The 15,793-nt window shown below is 38.8% G+C and overlaps 1 protein-coding gene across 1 annotated transcript in view; it reads left to right on the top strand.

Moving 5' to 3' along the window:
- Positions 1-7,708: 7,708 nt before the first annotated feature.
- Positions 7,709-15,793, top strand: part of LOC110456717 (DNA polymerase eta-like) — a gene marked incomplete at its 3' end in the record, with an annotated part of 12,857 nt that continues 4,772 nt past the window's right edge. The window contains exons 1-4 of the mRNA XM_021507628.1: positions 7,709-8,219; positions 8,522-8,641; positions 13,713-13,836; positions 14,279-14,344. Of these exons, the coding sequence (XP_021363303.1) occupies positions 8,116-8,219; positions 8,522-8,641; positions 13,713-13,836; positions 14,279-14,344 (414 nt within the window). The remainder of the gene's footprint in view (positions 8,220-8,521; positions 8,642-13,712; positions 13,837-14,278; positions 14,345-15,793) is intronic.

A 15,793-nucleotide genomic window follows, 5' to 3' on the forward strand; every position in this document is an offset into this window, starting at 1 on the left:
ATTATTTTGTAAATCTATACCCGTAAAAAACCCGTTAATGAAGTGTATGATATAATTACTTTTACAATTATGTCATTGCGTAATTTTGAGATTGAAGTGTACACATACTGGCAATGTTTGATACGTAATGGTTCCTACGTATGCTGGTCATCCACTGCAAAATCTCCTCACTTAAGTCGCAGTGATACAACGAGTCGTCCTCTTTCTGAACCATTTGCTGCATCAAGTTTGACCTAAACGTAAATATTCTGTTTTTAGCTCACCTGCCCGAACGGCAAGTGAGCTTACGTTATGGTGCGGCATCCGTCGTCCGTCCGTCCGTCCGTCCGTCCTCCGTCCGTCCGTCCGTCGTCCGTCTGTCCGACGTCAACTTTTTGCTTTAAACAACTTCTTCTCAATAACCAAAAGGCCTAGGTAGATGATAGTTGTCCAGTAGCATGCTTGTATCAAGGGCTACCAAGTATGTTCAAATGAATGACCTTGATCCACTTTAAACCTAATGTCCTTGTTAACAATCAAGGTCAGAGGCGTCATATGTTTAAATCTTTTAATAGGTTCTTATGAAATCTTGAGATTACGGGTGTTAGATTAATAACAGGTGAGCGATGCAGGCCCATTGGGCCTCTTGTTAATTCTAATAAAAATGTAATGCATATCCAGGCACAAGAACTTAAAATATAAATGTAATGCATATCCAGGCACAAAAACTCAACAGGACGACAGGTGCTGAGGTGTTTGTGGAGGTAAAGTACCGTGACCCTCAGAGTTTCCACCACAAAACAGATTTGTATAAGGAATTTAGCAAAAGTAAAACGTGATAAATGCATTTATTTTGCTTATTAAAACAACAAATTCTTTATAAAAGCGTGCGCCAGTAATTTTTTCCCATTTGGATTCATTTCCACGATTATCAGCTATTAAAAGGTGACAATGATGCCGTCCCTGCCAGCAGAGGAGCGGCCAGTGCAAGGGTTTAGTGGGAGTTGTGGACCTCCTAAATCCCCAAAGAAAGGTAAACAAATTCATAAATGGACTCGGACCAAGTCTGTTTTAGATGGCGAGGAGACAGAGAATGAAAAATGTAAAGTGTGTGGGAGTGAGTTTGGGGAGGACGGCGATGAAAAAGGTGTCTGGATAGGGTGCGACAAAGAGGTGAAAGGGAAACAATGTCCATATTGGGTGCATGCGGAGTGTTTGGGAATTGATGTAAAAAAGTCCCAAAGTTACTTTCAAATATCTTTGTCCGGAACATCGAAATTAATATATTTGTATGTGTGACTGAATTATTATGTTATCCATCATTTCCGTTTTTCACATTAGTCTTCCATTATCTGTATGCGGAACTCATCTAGCCTTTTCATCTACTTATACTAACGAAGTAAAATACCGCGAAAACATCACGTGATTACAAGTTGACCTGCGCTTACCTTTTCAAGGCGGTCGATATTACGACAAACTCGCAGCTATCTTTGTTCTGTCGGATTTCCACAAGATAACCACATTTTCTGGCGACGATTATTCGCTTCTTATATGAAGTCACCTCCTTCTCCTTTGCTGGGATGGCCCGATACGCTGAATGACTGTTGTCGAGGTAAAGGCTCGAATGCAGTCAGGCATTATCACACGCGCACCGACGTGCGTCATATTTAGTGCATTGAACAGAGGACCAAATTTAACTCTGCTGGCCACTATCAAATCAGAATTGTTTCTGCGCAGCAGCACGGAACAAGTACAATGACAATAAGTATGTGAAAACCACTTCATAGATAAACAAAACTGGGATTTTTGATGTTTTCACTCCATGTATAAAACCCATCGACAGTTGGATCGATCTGTTCACATTTACAAAATTGACAACTATTCAAAATAATTTCATCTGCAAACGAAAAAAGGGAAATATTGAGCATTTGGTTAGCTTTGTGGTGGTCAGTGGCCATTTGACATGCTGTCTGTGCTTTTACAGATTTCAATCCTAACATAGTACCCAAGTCTTTCAAAAACACTTCCCACAAAAGTTTAAAACATCCTCTCACCATGTTCATTTCCAGATGACCTGAACCCGGCTGAAGTAAAATATTTCCATATTTCTGAGCTGACCTGATGTCAAGAACTTGACCCCTGTGGAACTTCTCATGATGTTTGCTCATACTCCAGTTTGGCGTCAAAACATTGGTTACACAATTTACAAACAAAAGTATTTTCTGTCAGTCTACTGCCGAACACAAATGGTGAGCCATCACACCCGACAACAGTCCAGGACCGAGTTTGGCATGTTTCATGGATAACATGGTCAAGCACTTGCTCAACAGCTGCATAAGAGCAGGGGTTTAAAATTAATGGGTTAACTGTAATCACAGAGTCTGACCTTCTCGCGAAAGTAGCATCTAAAAAACAATATGGATCAGATGATTTGGATGGAATATCAACCTGTGGTTTTTCAGCGTATCTTTTCTCAATAAAATCAATATTTTTGGCAACAATGTCATTCTCTAGTTCTAAAAACACACAAGTAATTCTTTCTTGTACAAACAAATTTCTATAATTTTCGAATATTTAATCACAATGTTGAGAGGACATTAACACGTCGTGCAATTGTATCGGGAGACGAGGAATACAACCAGGAAGATGGAGACAGTTCAGGGTTGTGTTGTAAATGACTTTCCAAAGTAGGTAGAATGTGTATGAAGTTGGTCATGATACTAACTATTGCATCATACCCCACGCGCCAATTTCTGGACATTACTTGATTGTTATCAAAGTATGTAATCAAGTCAGATTGCTGAGGTAAACATATTTGTGACAAACTCTGGCTATTGGTCCAAGTCAAAAGTGAAGTGTAGCTTCCAGCAGGTGACATAGAACAGTTTATTTCACAAACAGACTTGCTTCTGGTGATAAAATGACATAATAAATTTGACGAAGATGACAACGGCATAATAACATTTAAATTTCGGCAGAGATAGATATTTTCAATAGCCTTAGCAAGTGACAAGGTTTTCGCCGGTTATCGGTCAGGTTAGAAATACCACAACTCCTTCAGAAATGCTGTTAAAACTACATTTGATTCCTCTATCCACTGGCCAGCATAAAAGGATTTTGAATATGTCATCTTTGTAATCATTTTGTCGTTCAACACATTCATCATTTAATAATTTTTTCTGTGATTTTCCAAGAGCAGCTGCAATTCTGCAAATGTCGTCACAGCTTAAACCGTTGTCCTCTATCAATTCCACAACTATCTATATATTGTTTATTGTAAAGTTTTCGTTTCGGAAGAGATTCACCATCACAAAAGAGTGTTTTCGATGATTGTGGACATGCTGTACACAGATGTGTTGCACGGGAAGAAAGTAATTCCCTGTCCACCAAAGCAGTTACAGCTCTGGTATGAATTTTTTTAGAGGAAATTCTATAAATGTTCAATGGTTTCCCTGCAGAAAACTCTTCATGACGTTTGCATCCACAAACAGGAGCCATGTTTCCAATCTGCGAGTGGAAATATGACAATAATTATATTTACCTGCAGGTGGAGGATTGGGAAATGAATATATCCGTTTGTATCGTAGGAGGCGACTTATGTTTGAACCTTCTGCAGAATTGGGGATTTACTTTGGTGTTCTCTATTTGGGGATACAAAAGCGACCAAAATAAATCTGCTGCGCCCATTGCAATTTTGGTATCTTTATCTTTCTTTTTACTTCTAACGTCCTTATATTTCCTAGCGCCTTGCTTGGCAACACCACACTTTTGGCTTCAAAGTTGAGCGTTCGCCTAGGTGAGGAAGGCAATGGGTTCTGTCCCAAGGCCGGGAGTCTTTTAAAATGGTAGTTGTTATTCTCTGCTTAACGTTCAGCATTAGGGGGAATGCTGTACTGTGTACCTTCGGCATGACATTTCAGTGCGATAGCACTATAAAGTCGGCTTCAGATCCGCCCTATCACAAACAGGTAAGCACACCAACATTAAGGACGTTAAACAAAATTAAACGGGCGCCATCCGTGCATGTTGGGGACCGAGAAAACGACACGCTGTCATCGGCCGAGATGCACTGTTCTTGTGTTGCCGGGTATGTACGTCTATAAATTTAAGAAAATTGGTGTCACTTGTCATAAATTTATTTAATATCTTTCATTTAATGAAATCGCTAGCACCATGCAAGCAAAATATTCGGCATCTATACTCTGTACACAATACCGATGTGGGCGTTTCGTTATCAAATCAAACGTCACTCGATGACGTTTTCTTGTCAAGTTGACTGTATTTTGGTGAATCCGTTTTTGTCAAAATGTTTGTAAAATTTGATATACTCCTAACATCTCTGTTCACCTTTCGCTTACGATTCTCTTGTGTTGTATTTGAGGATGTCGGGTATGTGTTCTCATGTCGTGGGGTTATTGTTTGCACTGATACACTACCAGCAGCTAGGTTTGGAAAAGGTCCCATGTGAACTTTCTCGTACAAGTTTACCCAAACAATAGCATTAAACCGAGAGCTGCCAATATTTCCAAAAGAGACATTGACCTCCATTACATTTGCAAAGCCAAATGCGTTTAGTGTAGGCGTGTGTGTTTTTGGAGGCTGCGATATGTTCGTGTTTGTAACCTTGTGATAGCGCGGAACTGAAGCCCACTTTATAGTGCTACCTCACTGAAACATACTGCTGAAGACACCCAGCAGGACACCCGAACCGGTCACATTTTGCTGAAAACTAGCGAACTAGTCGTCCCATCCCTTAATTGCTGAGCGTTAAGCAGGAGTAGAAACTACCATTTTTACAGACTCTGGTATGTCTCGGACAGGGGACAGAACCCAAAACCTTCCTCATCGGGGCGTTTGATACTTTCATACGTGTACATATATATTGCTTCGTGTTGTTTTATTTATAGCCGATTATACTAGTCTTCGTGTTTTGTTTTATTTATATATATTGCTATATATACACACATTATGAAATACATGCAACGTAACGTTCACGAGCACGCCTTAGGCGGGTCGACCGTCTCAGATGTGGTGTTTCTTGTCCTGGGGGTGCATAGTCCTGCTGGGTGCCATTGATTGAAAGGAGGATAGACTTGGTGATGATCATCAGAACTGTAATTACACAGTATGCCTTCATTTGAAACCCAGTTAAAGATTCCAAATCTTCGATATGATAGTTCGGTGTACGTTCCTCCTTGGGTTTATTACGTTTCATAAGCATCCGTATACAACACATAGAGCACATCCCTACGACAACTGCTATTAATGCGATCGACACGTATAGCCAAGTTTTATCTGGAATAATGATAAATATAGATATATTAGTCACTGAAAAGTTTACATGTTACGTTTTATCGTAAAGTATTCTTCAAAAGGAATGGTTTGTTTCATGATGTATTGTTTGATTTATGAAAACTTTAATAATATAAAACAATTCAATAGATATGGATATAAAAAATGTTACTGATTGAAATTATGACCGTTTCTAACATGGTGATGGACGTAGTCGTTGTTCTGGTTGTAGTCGTACTGGGTTCAGTCATTGGTCCGTTCGTTCTCGTCTCCTCTGTAGTTTTCTATAATGGAATTTTTATCATGGATTTTTTATCATTTACTTCAACATATATTTTTATATCATGTACATGTTTGACGTTCTTATATTTTCACGTTAAAGAATTATTTGAGTTGGTAAAAATTGGTACTCAACTCGCATATCTTCCCGCTCAAAATGATGACAATTTGAGGTCGGAATTGAATATCCCCACATGTCATTTCTGTTTTGTCGGTAGACAGCCTTTTTCATTGTTTCAAGTTCTATAAATGTATTTATCTATAAAGGGAGCATAGAGAATATGAATAAATTCTGCATTGGTCAGATTCAAACTTGATTTATCATACCGTTCACACGTCAATTTCTGCCCAATCCTTTGACAATTGTCTTTTCCATTTACCACGAACAAGAAGCACATCATCATTATCATCATCATCTTCAACATCTTCGTCGTCATCATTTTAATCCGAAGTGTAAATAACCTTTTATGTTATTAGCCTTATCAAGGTACCATAGGGTTGACTTTAAAGGTGTGTATTTAATTAAATTGTACCATCTCTTTAAGGTTGAAATGTTATAAATACTTTCTGTGCTTTATCTTCAATGGTTTTATTTTAATTTTAACTAAATTTGAATATAAAAATATTGTGTTTTTAATTAACCTTTAGGCTGCCAATTTCGTGTGGTCAGCGTGACCGTCGAAATATTTTGGGGGGTCATTGGACGATATAAATGCTGTATCAATGTTTCGCGAATCAACACAACATTTTTGAACTGCAGAATCGAAAACATATTGAGTTCATATTTCTCAATAACAAATTAAAGACAATCATTGTGTTTGAATTATTTCTCTAACTGGCAAGTCATTTTCTTTCAATGAAATGTAACCCTTAATTTAAAAAAAATGGTGCCATGAATATAGTGCATATAGCGTCAAAGGTCAAGGCAAAAATTATCCTTTCTTTATATTTCTGTATTGTATTCACATAGGAACTTTATATTAATACTATAGGAAGACAGTGGGATGACCTTTCATTGACCTTGAAAATGAGGTCAAAGACCACGGTCAAGGAGGTCAAAACACATTTTTACATATAACTTCTTACTGGATTAGTTGGTCAGTTGGTTAACGTTTTTTTAGCCTATATGATTCCACCCATGCGGGTTACTTTAACTGACGGAAGTGGGTGTTCTGTCGGCGTGAGGGAGTTGCCTTCCCTCAGGGGGTAGAGATGAGTCCCCTACACTATAACCTATCCTTATATTATGATGAAATTTGTGAGGCGACAACTGTTCCGAAATGGTTGGTAGGTGCGTCGCTGCAACTTTGACTGTTGTTCCTTACTAGTGTTTTTGTATCGTTTGGGGGAGGTCAAAAACGGCCAAGAGGGCTTATGATATTGTATATAAAAAATAAAGAATTATTTGTATATTTATATTCATGTTCTTATAGGGAAGTATATATGTTATGTTTGTTATGTACCCCGGGTCTCAAACTACCGGTTATGCCCGACAGTAGAGAAACGTCTCTGCTACCGTCAGGTACAGTACTTTGTTTCTTTGTCAGATATGGCCGGAGTCTGAGATTATCCGGGGGGACCCTATGGTGTACGCGGATTTTTACTTTTAATTCTATGGTGTATGTTTATATATATATAGAAAGGAAAAAAATAGATAAATACTTGAGTAATCAAAAAGTAAAAATTGGCAGATAGGAAGTTGGTAGCGAAGAGGGCCTTAAGGGAGGGATGCATAGTTCCGAGTTAATAATATATATATATATCACAAATTCTATTATATTAAAGAAGGGGGAGATCGCTGGTCGTATCGTATCAGGATGTCTTATATGGCGTGGGTGTTGGAGGATGGCGTGTCTACCATATCCAGGCTTTCCTATAACCCTAGTCTACTCTATTTGTGTTTTGTTTTGGTTCTATATTTTGGAAGTCCGTCGAATCGTCTTACATAATTGATATCTAACCTAGCCCTATCCTCTGTGTCGGCGTTAACGCGCCTACTCTTTCGACAATACACAGAGATATCTTTTACGTGCAGGTTGGACCCTCCCACACGGGACACCGTTTCTAGTCCCCTCCGCCGGACTGGATGTTATCGATTAGTGGTTAGTAACATGCAAGTTTTAATTAACCTTGATTTTTGATGTCCGTTTTTAAACCGAATCCAGTTCTTGCACACTATGGAAAACTTTCCTTCGATACAAATGTTCTCGTTCTTATAAAACGTTTCCTTGGCATGACATTTTATAATTATGTTTGTGAGTATTAGTATAAGTTATCAGAGCATTTATTTTGAAATCATTAACAAGGAACACATAGTGGTTGTTGCTCCTATGACAAATTCAATTCAGGCTAAAATATTGTTGTTAGGACTATGGTTAGAATAAGAATTTAAGAACTTTCTCTATTATTATTTGCAGTGATTTAATAAGAGCACTGAGTGTTTTTCTTGAAGGTAAAAAAATTGTTGTTGAAGGTATGTAATTAATATAAAACGGTATAGAAATATTTCTGTACCAACTACTTGTGTAATGTACCCATTGTTTCCTACTTCTATGTTTGTTACAGATGCTGGCGAAGCTTGTGTGTGGTTTCCACAAACCAAACAAACAGACAATCATCCCTCAGGACTCTGTGATTAACCTGTTCAGTACTCTCCCTCTAACAAAAATGTCAGTTTGTATATAAATTCAAACATACAGTTTCAGAAACAATTTTGGGAAGAGTTATGATTTAATAAAAAATTGTTGAAACCTGGATTTTGTTTTGATCTCAAAATAAAGGTTTTCCCTTTATGTGAAATTTCTAAGTTATGAATTGAACTTTAGAAATTTCCTAGTAATAATTTGCATTGTAGTATCATACAGTATTGATGTACTTATATACATTTAAAAACAAAATGGGAAAATATGATTTTTACTGGAACAAATAATCTGAAATGGCAGAGTGATTTTATTTTTCTCTTACATGACAGACGCCATCTTGGAGGGAAGCTTGGCCAATCTGTGATGGAACAACTTCAGGTGGAGAATGTTGGTGATCTGTGTCGTTTTACCGACAGAGAACTCCAGCAGTATTATGGCGACAAAACAGGGTACAGTAATTATTGAGTTAAATGTAGTTAAATTGTTAACAGTGTTACCAGAAACTAGATCAAATGTCTGGGTACGCCTGTTTTAATTAATGTGAAAATAAGAAAAATTCTAGTTTTTGAAAAATGTTGCTTAAACTGAAGTATCTATTTACAGATACATACCGGTACTTTGTACTTTGGTAATAGACAAAAAAAGATGTTAACCAAGGCTTTAACATTTACAGAAGGACCTAATGATAAATATATTGATTGTTCGCCTAATTCTGACCGATTCAGGGAAAAAACCATGTGAACTATTTTTTGATATTTTGAATTATATATATATTTTTTTAATTTTTACTTGACCTGCCTCTCTGGCCTACCAGATAAGTGTCAGAGCTTATATTGGGCATAAGCTATCTGGTCTACCATACAAGTGTCGGAGCTTATATTGGGCATAAGCTATCTGGTCTACCAAACATTTGACAGAGCTTATATTTGGCCTAAGCTATCTGGTCTAACAAACATGTGTCAGAGCTTATATTGGGCATAAGCTATCTGGTCTACCAGACAAGTGTCGTAGCTTATATTGGGCATAAGCTATCTGGTCTACCAAACATGTGTCAGATCTTATATTGAGCCTAAGCTATCTAGTCTAACAAACATGTGTCAGGGCTTATATTGGGCCTAAGCTCTCTGGTCTACCAAACATGTGTCAGAGCTTATATTGAGCCTAAGCTATCTGGTCTAACAAACATGTGTCAGAGCTTATATTGGGCCTAAGCTATCTGGTCTACCAAACATGTGTCAGAGCTTATATTGGGCCTAAGCTATCTGCTCCACCAAACATGTGTCAGAGCTGATATTGGGCCTAAGATATCTAGCCTACAAAACAAGTGACAGAGATTATATTGAGCATAAGCTTTCTGGCCTGCCAGACAAGTGTCAGAGCTTATATTTGGCCTAAGCTATCTGGTCTACCAGACAAGTGTCGGAGCTTATATTGGGCATAAGCTCTCTGATCTATCAAACATGTGTCAGAGCTTATATTTGGCCTAAGCTATCTAGCCTACCAAACAAGTGTCACAGCTTATATTGGGCTTAAGCTATCTAGTCTACCAGACAAGTGTCAGAGCTTATATTGGACATAAGCTCTCTGGTCTACCAAACATGTGTCAGAGTTATATTGGACATAAGCTCTCTGGCCTACCAGACAAGTGTCAGAGCTTATATTGTGCCTAAGCTATCTGGCCTACAAAACAAGTGTCAGAGCTTACATTGGGTCTAAGCTATCTGGTCTACCAAACATTTGACAGAGCTTATATTAGGCCTAATCTATCTAGCCTACCAAACATTTGACAGAGCTTATATTTGGCCTAAGCTATCTAGCCTACCGAACAAGTGTCAGAGCTTATATTGGGCATAAGCTCTCTGGTCTATCAAACATGTGTCAGAGCTTATATTGGGCCTAAGCTATCTAGCCTACCAAACATTTGACAGAACTTATATTGGGCCTAAGCTATCTAGCCTACCAAACAAGTGTCAGAGCTTATATTGGGCATAAGCTCTCTGGCCTGCAAGACAAGTGTCAGAGCTTATATTGGGCCTAAGCTTTCTGGCCTGCCAGACAAGTGTCAGAGCTTATATTTGGCCTAAGCTATCTGGTCTACCAGACAAGTGTCGGAGCTTATATTGGGCATAAGCTCTCTGGTCTATCAAACATGTGTCAGAGCTTATATTTGGCCTAAGCTATCTAGCCTACCAAACAAGTGTCACAGCTTATATTGGGCTTAAGCTATCTAGTCTACCAGACAAGTGTCAGAGCTTATATTGGACATAAGCTCTCTGGTCTACCAAACATGTGTCAGAGTTATATTGGACATAAGCTCTCTGGCCTACAAGACAAGTGTCAGAGCTTATATTGTGCCTAAGCTATCTGGCCTACAAAACAAGTGTCAGAGCTTACATTGGGTCTAAGCTATCTGGTCTACCAGACAAGTGTTAGAGCTTATATTGGGCATAAGCTCTCTGGTCTACCAAACATTTGACAGAGCTTATATTAGGCCTAATCTATCTAGCCTACCAAACATTTGACAGAGCTTATATTTGGCCTAAGCTATCTAGCCTACCGAACAAGTGTCAGAGCTTATATTGGGCATAAGCTCTCTGGTCTATCAAACATGTGTCAGAGCTTATATTGGGCCTAAGCTATCTAGCCTACCAAACATTTGACAGAGCTTATATTTGGCCTAAGCTATCTAGCCTACCAAACAAGTGTCAGAGCTTATATTGGGCATAAGCTCTCTGGTCTATCAAACATGTGTCAGAGCTTATATTGGGCCTAAGCTATCTAGCCTACCAAACATTTGACAGAACTTATATTGGGCCTAAGCTATCTAGCCTACCAAACAAGTGTCAGAGCTTATATTGGGCATAAGCTCTCTGGCCTGCAAGACAAGTGTCAGAGCTTATATTGGGCCTAAGCTATCTGGTCTACCAAACATGTGCCAGAGCTTATATTGGGCCTAAGCTATCTAGCCTACCAGACAAAGGTCAGAGCTTAAATTGGGCATAAACTCTCTGGCCTACCAAACAAGTGTCAAAGCTTATATTGAGCATAAGCTGTCTGGCCTACCAGATAAGTGTCAGAGCTTATATTGGGCCTAAGCTTTGGCCTACCAAACAAGTGTCAGAGCTTATATTGGGCATAAGCTATCTGGTCTACCAAACATGTGTCAGAGCTTATATTGGGCCTAAGCTATCTGCTCCACCAAACATGTGTCAGAGCTGATATTGGGCCTAAGATATCTAGCCTACAAAACAAGTGACAGAGATTATATTTAGCATAAGCTTTCTGGCCTGCCAGACAAGTGTCAGAGCTTATATTTGGCCTAAGCTATCTGGTCTACCAGACAAGTGTCGGAGCTTATATTGGGCATAAGCTCTCTGATCTATCAAACATGTGTCAGAGCTTATATTTGGCCTAAGCTATCTAGCCTACCAAACAAGTGTCAGAGCTTATATTGGGCTTAAGCTATCTAGCCTACCAGACAAGTGTCAGAGCTTATATTGGACATAAGCTCTCTGGTCTACCAAACATGTGTCAGAGTTATATTGGACATAAGCTCTCTGGCCTACGAGACAAGTGTCAGAGCTTATATTGTGCCTAAGCTATCTGGCCTACCAAACAAGTGTCAGAGCTTACATTGGGTCTAAGCTATCTGGTCTACCAGACAAGTGTTAGAGCTTATATTGGGCATAAGCTCTCTGGTCTACCAAACATTTGACAGAGCTTATATTAGGCCTAATCTATCTAGCCTACCAAACATTTGACAGAGCTTATATTTGGCCTAAGCTATCTAGCCTACCAAACAAGTGTCAGAGCTTATATTGGGCATAAGCTCTCTGGTCTATCAAACATGTGTCAGAGCTTATATTGGGCCTAAGCTATCTAGCCTACCAAACATTTGACAGAACTTATATTGGGCCTAAGCTATCTAGCCTACCAAACAAGTGTCAGAGCTTATATTGGGCATAAGCTCTCTGGCCTGCAAGACAAGTGTCAGAGCTTATATTGGGCCTAAGCTATCTGGTCTACCAAACATGTGCCAGAGCTTATATTGGGCCTAAGCTATCTAGCCTACCAGACAAAGGTCAGAGCTTAAATTGGGCATAAACTCTCTGGCCTACCAAACAAGTGTCAAAGCTTATATTGAGCATAAGCTGTCTGGCCTACCAGATAAGTGTCAGAGCTTATATTGGGCCTAAGCTTTGGCCTACCAAACAAGTGTCAGAGCTTATATTGGGCATAAGCTATCTGGTCTACCAAACATGTGTCAGAGCTTATATTGGGCCTAAGCTATCTGCTCCACCAAACATGTGTCAGAGCTGATATTGGGCCTAAGATATCTAGCCTACAAAACAAGTGACAGAGATTATATTTAGCATAAGCTTTCTGGCCTGCCAGACAAGTGTCAGAGCTTATATTTGGCCTAAGCTATCTGGTCTACCAGACAAGTGTCGGAGCTTATATTGGGCATAAGCTCTCTGATCTATCAAACATGTGTCAGAGCTTATATTTGGCCTAAGCTATCTAGCCTACCAAACAAGTGTCAGAGCTTATATTGGGCTTAAGCTATCTAGCCTACCAGACAAGTGTCAGAGCTTATATTGGGCATAAGCTCTCTGGTCTACCAAACATGTGTCAGAGCTTATATTGGGCCTAAGCTCTCTGGCCTACCAGACAAGTGTCAGAGCTTATATTGGGCATAAGCTATCTAGCCTACCAGACAAGTGTCAGAGCTTATATTGGGCATAAGCTCTCTGGTCTACCAAACATGTGTCAGAGCTTATATTGGACATAAGCTCTCTGGTCTACCAGACAAGTGTCAGAGCTTATATTGTGCCTAAGCTATCTGGCCTACCAAACATGTGTCAGAGCTTATATTGGGCATAAACTCTCTGACCTTCCAAACATGTGTCAGAGCTTATATTGGACATAAGCTCTCTGGCTCACCAAACAAGTGTCAGAGTTTATATTGGGCATAAGCTATCTGGTCTTCCAGACAAGTCTCAGAGCTTGTATTGGGCCTAAGTTGTCTGGCCTACCAAACAAATGTCGGAGCTTAAATTTTCGCCTTATCTTACTGGCCTACCAGACAGGTGTTAGAGCTTACATTGGGCCTAATCTGACTGGCCTACCAGACAGGTGTTAGAGCTTATATTGGGCCTAAGCTGACTGGCCTACCAGACAAGTGATGGAGCTTATATTGGGCCTAATCTGACTGGCCTACCAGACAGGTGTTTGAGCTTATATTTGGCCTAATCTGACTGGCATACCAGACAGGTGTTTGAGCTTATATTGGGCCTCAGCTATTTGGCCTACCAGGCAGGAAGCTCTTACATCTGTCTGGTAGGCCAGTCAGCTTAGGTCCAATATAAGCTCTAACACCTGTCTGGTAGGCCAGTCAGCTTAGGCCCAATATAAGCTTATAATGGGCTTAAGCTGACTGGGCCATCAGACAGGTTTTAGAGCTTAATATCAGGCATAACTGCACATACATTGTACCTATTCAGACTTTGTTTTGTACAGGTACTGGCTTTATGAGGTTTGTCGAGGTATAGAGAGAGAACCAGTGTCTGCTAGACAGCTCGCTAAGTCAATTGGTTGCAGCAAAAACTTCCGCGGCAAAGAGGCTCTCGATACTCGTGAAAAGGTAATAGATAAGAGTTGGTGATTACAAAATAAATAAATTTAAAAAAACTATAAAAAATTGTTAATTCTACATTCAACTTAAGCAAAAGAAAGGAGATAAACTGGAAAGGGTTATCTATGTTTATATCACTGGGTGTAAATGTTGTGTGTTATCTATGTTTATATCACTGGGTGTAAATGTTGTGTGTTATCTATGTTTATATCACTGAGTGTAAATGTTGTGTGTTACCTAGGTTTATATCACTGGGTGTAAATGTTGTGTGTTATCTATGTTTATATCACTGGGTGTAAATGTTGTGTGTTATCTAGGTTTATATCACTGGGTGTAAATGTTGTCATGAACTCCTCCTGTTACAGTGATGTAGATTTGAAATAAATGCAAGAGTTCACATATAACACGTATACATGTCTTGCATCATAATTAAATATTTTGTTCATACAAGGTGGGGTTCTGGTTGTCCGAGTTGTCTGGGGAGGTAGTCGAGAGGCTGGAGAAAGACAGAGAAATGGTAAGCAAAAACAAATCATACTTGGTCAATATTCTGTCATTAGCTTTGACTCAAGTTTAGGTTAGAGAATTTTAAAACCACTCAACACTGTGGCAGTACCTAGTGTCAGGGTAAAAACTACTTTGCATGTCTGTAATTTTACTGTAAATCTAATAATAGGCAACTTTGAATTTCTTTTTAAATTTAGGTTTTGCATACGATTAGAATATATATGAAATATGATGTGTTGTATGGTTGAATCATATATAAGACACTGTAAGAAAATAGTGAAAGCTTATAATCTGGATGGAATGTCAACCGTAGACAGAAACAGATGTGATTCATTGTGACACCTTTAGTTATCTACGATAATTTTTCTGATATCATATCAGTCAAAAGGTGGGTATAGGTAGGTATGAGCAAAAAATCATAAAATTTGTCAACAGTGTAAAGGTCCATGATTTTCTCCTTCCTCTCCAAAAAGTCTATGGTATTCAATAGAGTATCATAAGGAAACCTAAACATCACAGCATCAACATTAGGGCTCCAACGATATATCGTGTGACGATAAATCACGATATTTTGAACACGGTACGATACACAATATTTTTGGGAGGTTACGATATACCTACGATAATTTCAGGATTTTGTCGTTTCTGAATTAAGTCTCCTCATATTGGTTAAAACATGGCAAGTGACAGCTCCAGATCAGCACACATGTCGAAAGACGTGAATTGTGTGAACTTTAAAGTCATGCCCATTTTGGTCCAAGTCTATTTCTGTTTGTAATTAGAAATTTGCAACATATCTTTTCTCTTTGCTTCTACTGTTACTATATGTATCGTGACCACATTATCATGATACATATCGTATCGTCATGTTAATGTATCGTTGCAGCCCTATACAACATACCTGTGTATGATTTTCATATATCAAATACACCATGCCATTGTTTATGTACCGTAAAGATTTCCAGTGGCTGTTCTTTCCTTTTGATAGTCTGTTGATGTTTGAAAAACAGTTATGGATCATTGTTATTACGCTTTGAATTGTTATATCTTATAAAAGATGCTTTCGTTCAAATATGCTCTGTTGATCTGAACAGAATATTGGGTTTGATGTATGATCCTAAGATGTATGAATAATGGAAAAATCGTTAAGATAATGTAACCTAACACTTTTATATTTCTTCTATACACCATTTATGTACCAAATCTACTTTATTTAAATTGTTATTATTTACTGAGTCACGTATGGTTGTGATCAGATCAGCACCTGATGGTCTGTATTATGTACATGTATGATACATACAGTACTACTTGTACTTAATATGAACTGTGGGGAGGGGATTGGTGTCTTGTAAGAACTGTGGGGAGGGGATTGGTGTCTTGTAAGAACTGTGGGGAGGGGATTGGTGTCTTGTACGAACTGTGGGGAGGGGATTGGTGTCTTGTACGAACTGTGGGGAGG

Source organism: Mizuhopecten yessoensis, unplaced genomic scaffold, assembly GCF_002113885.1.
Source record: "Mizuhopecten yessoensis strain PY_sf001 unplaced genomic scaffold, ASM211388v2 scaffold8839.1, whole genome shotgun sequence".
NCBI classification, from domain to species: Eukaryota; Metazoa; Mollusca; class Bivalvia; order Pectinida; family Pectinidae; genus Mizuhopecten; species Mizuhopecten yessoensis.